At 56.3% G+C, this 1,334-nt stretch overlaps 1 protein-coding gene across 1 annotated transcript; it reads right to left on the bottom strand.

Annotated features, from left to right (window-relative positions):
* Positions 1-289: 289 nt before the first annotated feature.
* LOC129362702 (uncharacterized) lies at positions 290-1,120 on the bottom strand. The gene has a single exon (XM_055034407.1). It carries the CDS (start codon positions 1,118-1,120, stop codon positions 290-292), a length of 831 nt encoding a protein of 276 aa, XP_054890382.1.
* Positions 1,121-1,334: the final 214 nt, after the last annotated feature.

The following is a 1,334-nucleotide window of genomic DNA, read 5'->3' on the forward strand; positions in this document are numbered from 1 at the left end:
AGTTTTCTCCAGGCTGAGTACTGAGAGTGAGACCACCGTGTTGTCACCACATCGCAAGTCAAACATCTGCATGGAGGGCGGGGGGTTTATTGACTCAGACGCCACATCGTCAGCCCTAAAAGGTAATATTCTGCTTTGGTCATGTATTCACTGCTTTCTTATAGATCATTAGAAAAGCTACTAAAGTCCTGAACAGAATTATCCATCGTCTTTAACAAGGCGACAGCCATCAACAGCAACCGACAGCGAGCAGGACAGTCAGTCAAAAACTGTCGAATGCAGAGTCCCATCAGCAGGGGGTGGAGGTGTGGGGTGGAGGTGTGGGGTGGAGGTGTGGGGGGAGGTGTGGGGTGGAGGTGTAGGGTGGAGGTGTGGGGGAGGTGTAGGGTGGAGGTGTAGGGTGGAGGTGTGGGGGGAGGTGTAGGGTGGAGGTGTGGGATTGAGGTGTGGGGTGGAGGTGTGGGGTGGAGGTGGGGGTGGAGGTGTGGGGTGGAGGTGTGGGGTGGAGGTGTGGGGTGGAGGTGTGGGGTGGAGGTGTGTGGGGAGTGTGGGTGGAGGTGTGGGGTGGAGGTGTGGGTGGAGGTGTGGGGTGGAGGTGTGGGGTGGAGGTGTGGGTGGAGGTGTAGGGTGGAGGTGTAGGGTGGAGGTGTGGGGTGGAGGTGTGGGGTGGAGGTGTGGGGTGGAGGTGTAGGGTGGAGGTGTGGGGGGAGGTGTAGGGTGGAGGTGTGGGGTGGAGGTGTGGGGTGGAGGTGTGGGGTGGAGGTGTGGGGTGGAGGTGTGGGGTGGAGGTGTGGGGTGGAGGTGTGGGGTGGAGGTGTAGGGTGGAGGTGTGGGGTGGAGGTGGGGTGGAGGTGTGGGGGGAGGTGTAGGGTGGAGGTGTGGGGTGAGGTGTGGGGGGAGGTGTGGGGTGGAGGTGTAGGGTGGAGGTGTAGGGTGGAGGTGTGGGGGAGGTGTAGGGTGGAGGTGTGGGGTGGAGGTGTGGGGGGAGGTGTAGGGTGGAGGGGTGGGGTGGAGGTGTGGGGGGAGGTGTGGGGTGGAGGTGTAGGGTGGAGGTGTGGGGGGAGGTGTAGGGTGGAGGTGTGGGGTGGAGGTCAGAGCACAGAGTATGGGAGGCCGTCATAATATGAGTTGTTTACAAAGTGTGTTGAATAAAACACAGGTTTAAATAGCTGTCAAACCATAACATTTAGTGCAAAACTTGTATGAAACTTTTCCAACTTGCAGCTAATAAAAATGTGACATTTAAAATATAGAATATTACATCAGACCAATAAATAAAACATTTATTATTCAGAAATGTGGACTTAAAGAAAAGTGTGCTTTAGGATGTTATT

The sequence above is a fragment of the Poeciliopsis prolifica genome, unplaced genomic scaffold (genome assembly GCF_027474105.1).
Source record: "Poeciliopsis prolifica strain line A6 unplaced genomic scaffold, Auburn_PproV2 SCAFFOLD009, whole genome shotgun sequence".
NCBI lineage: Eukaryota > Metazoa > Chordata > Actinopteri > Cyprinodontiformes > Poeciliidae > Poeciliopsis > Poeciliopsis prolifica.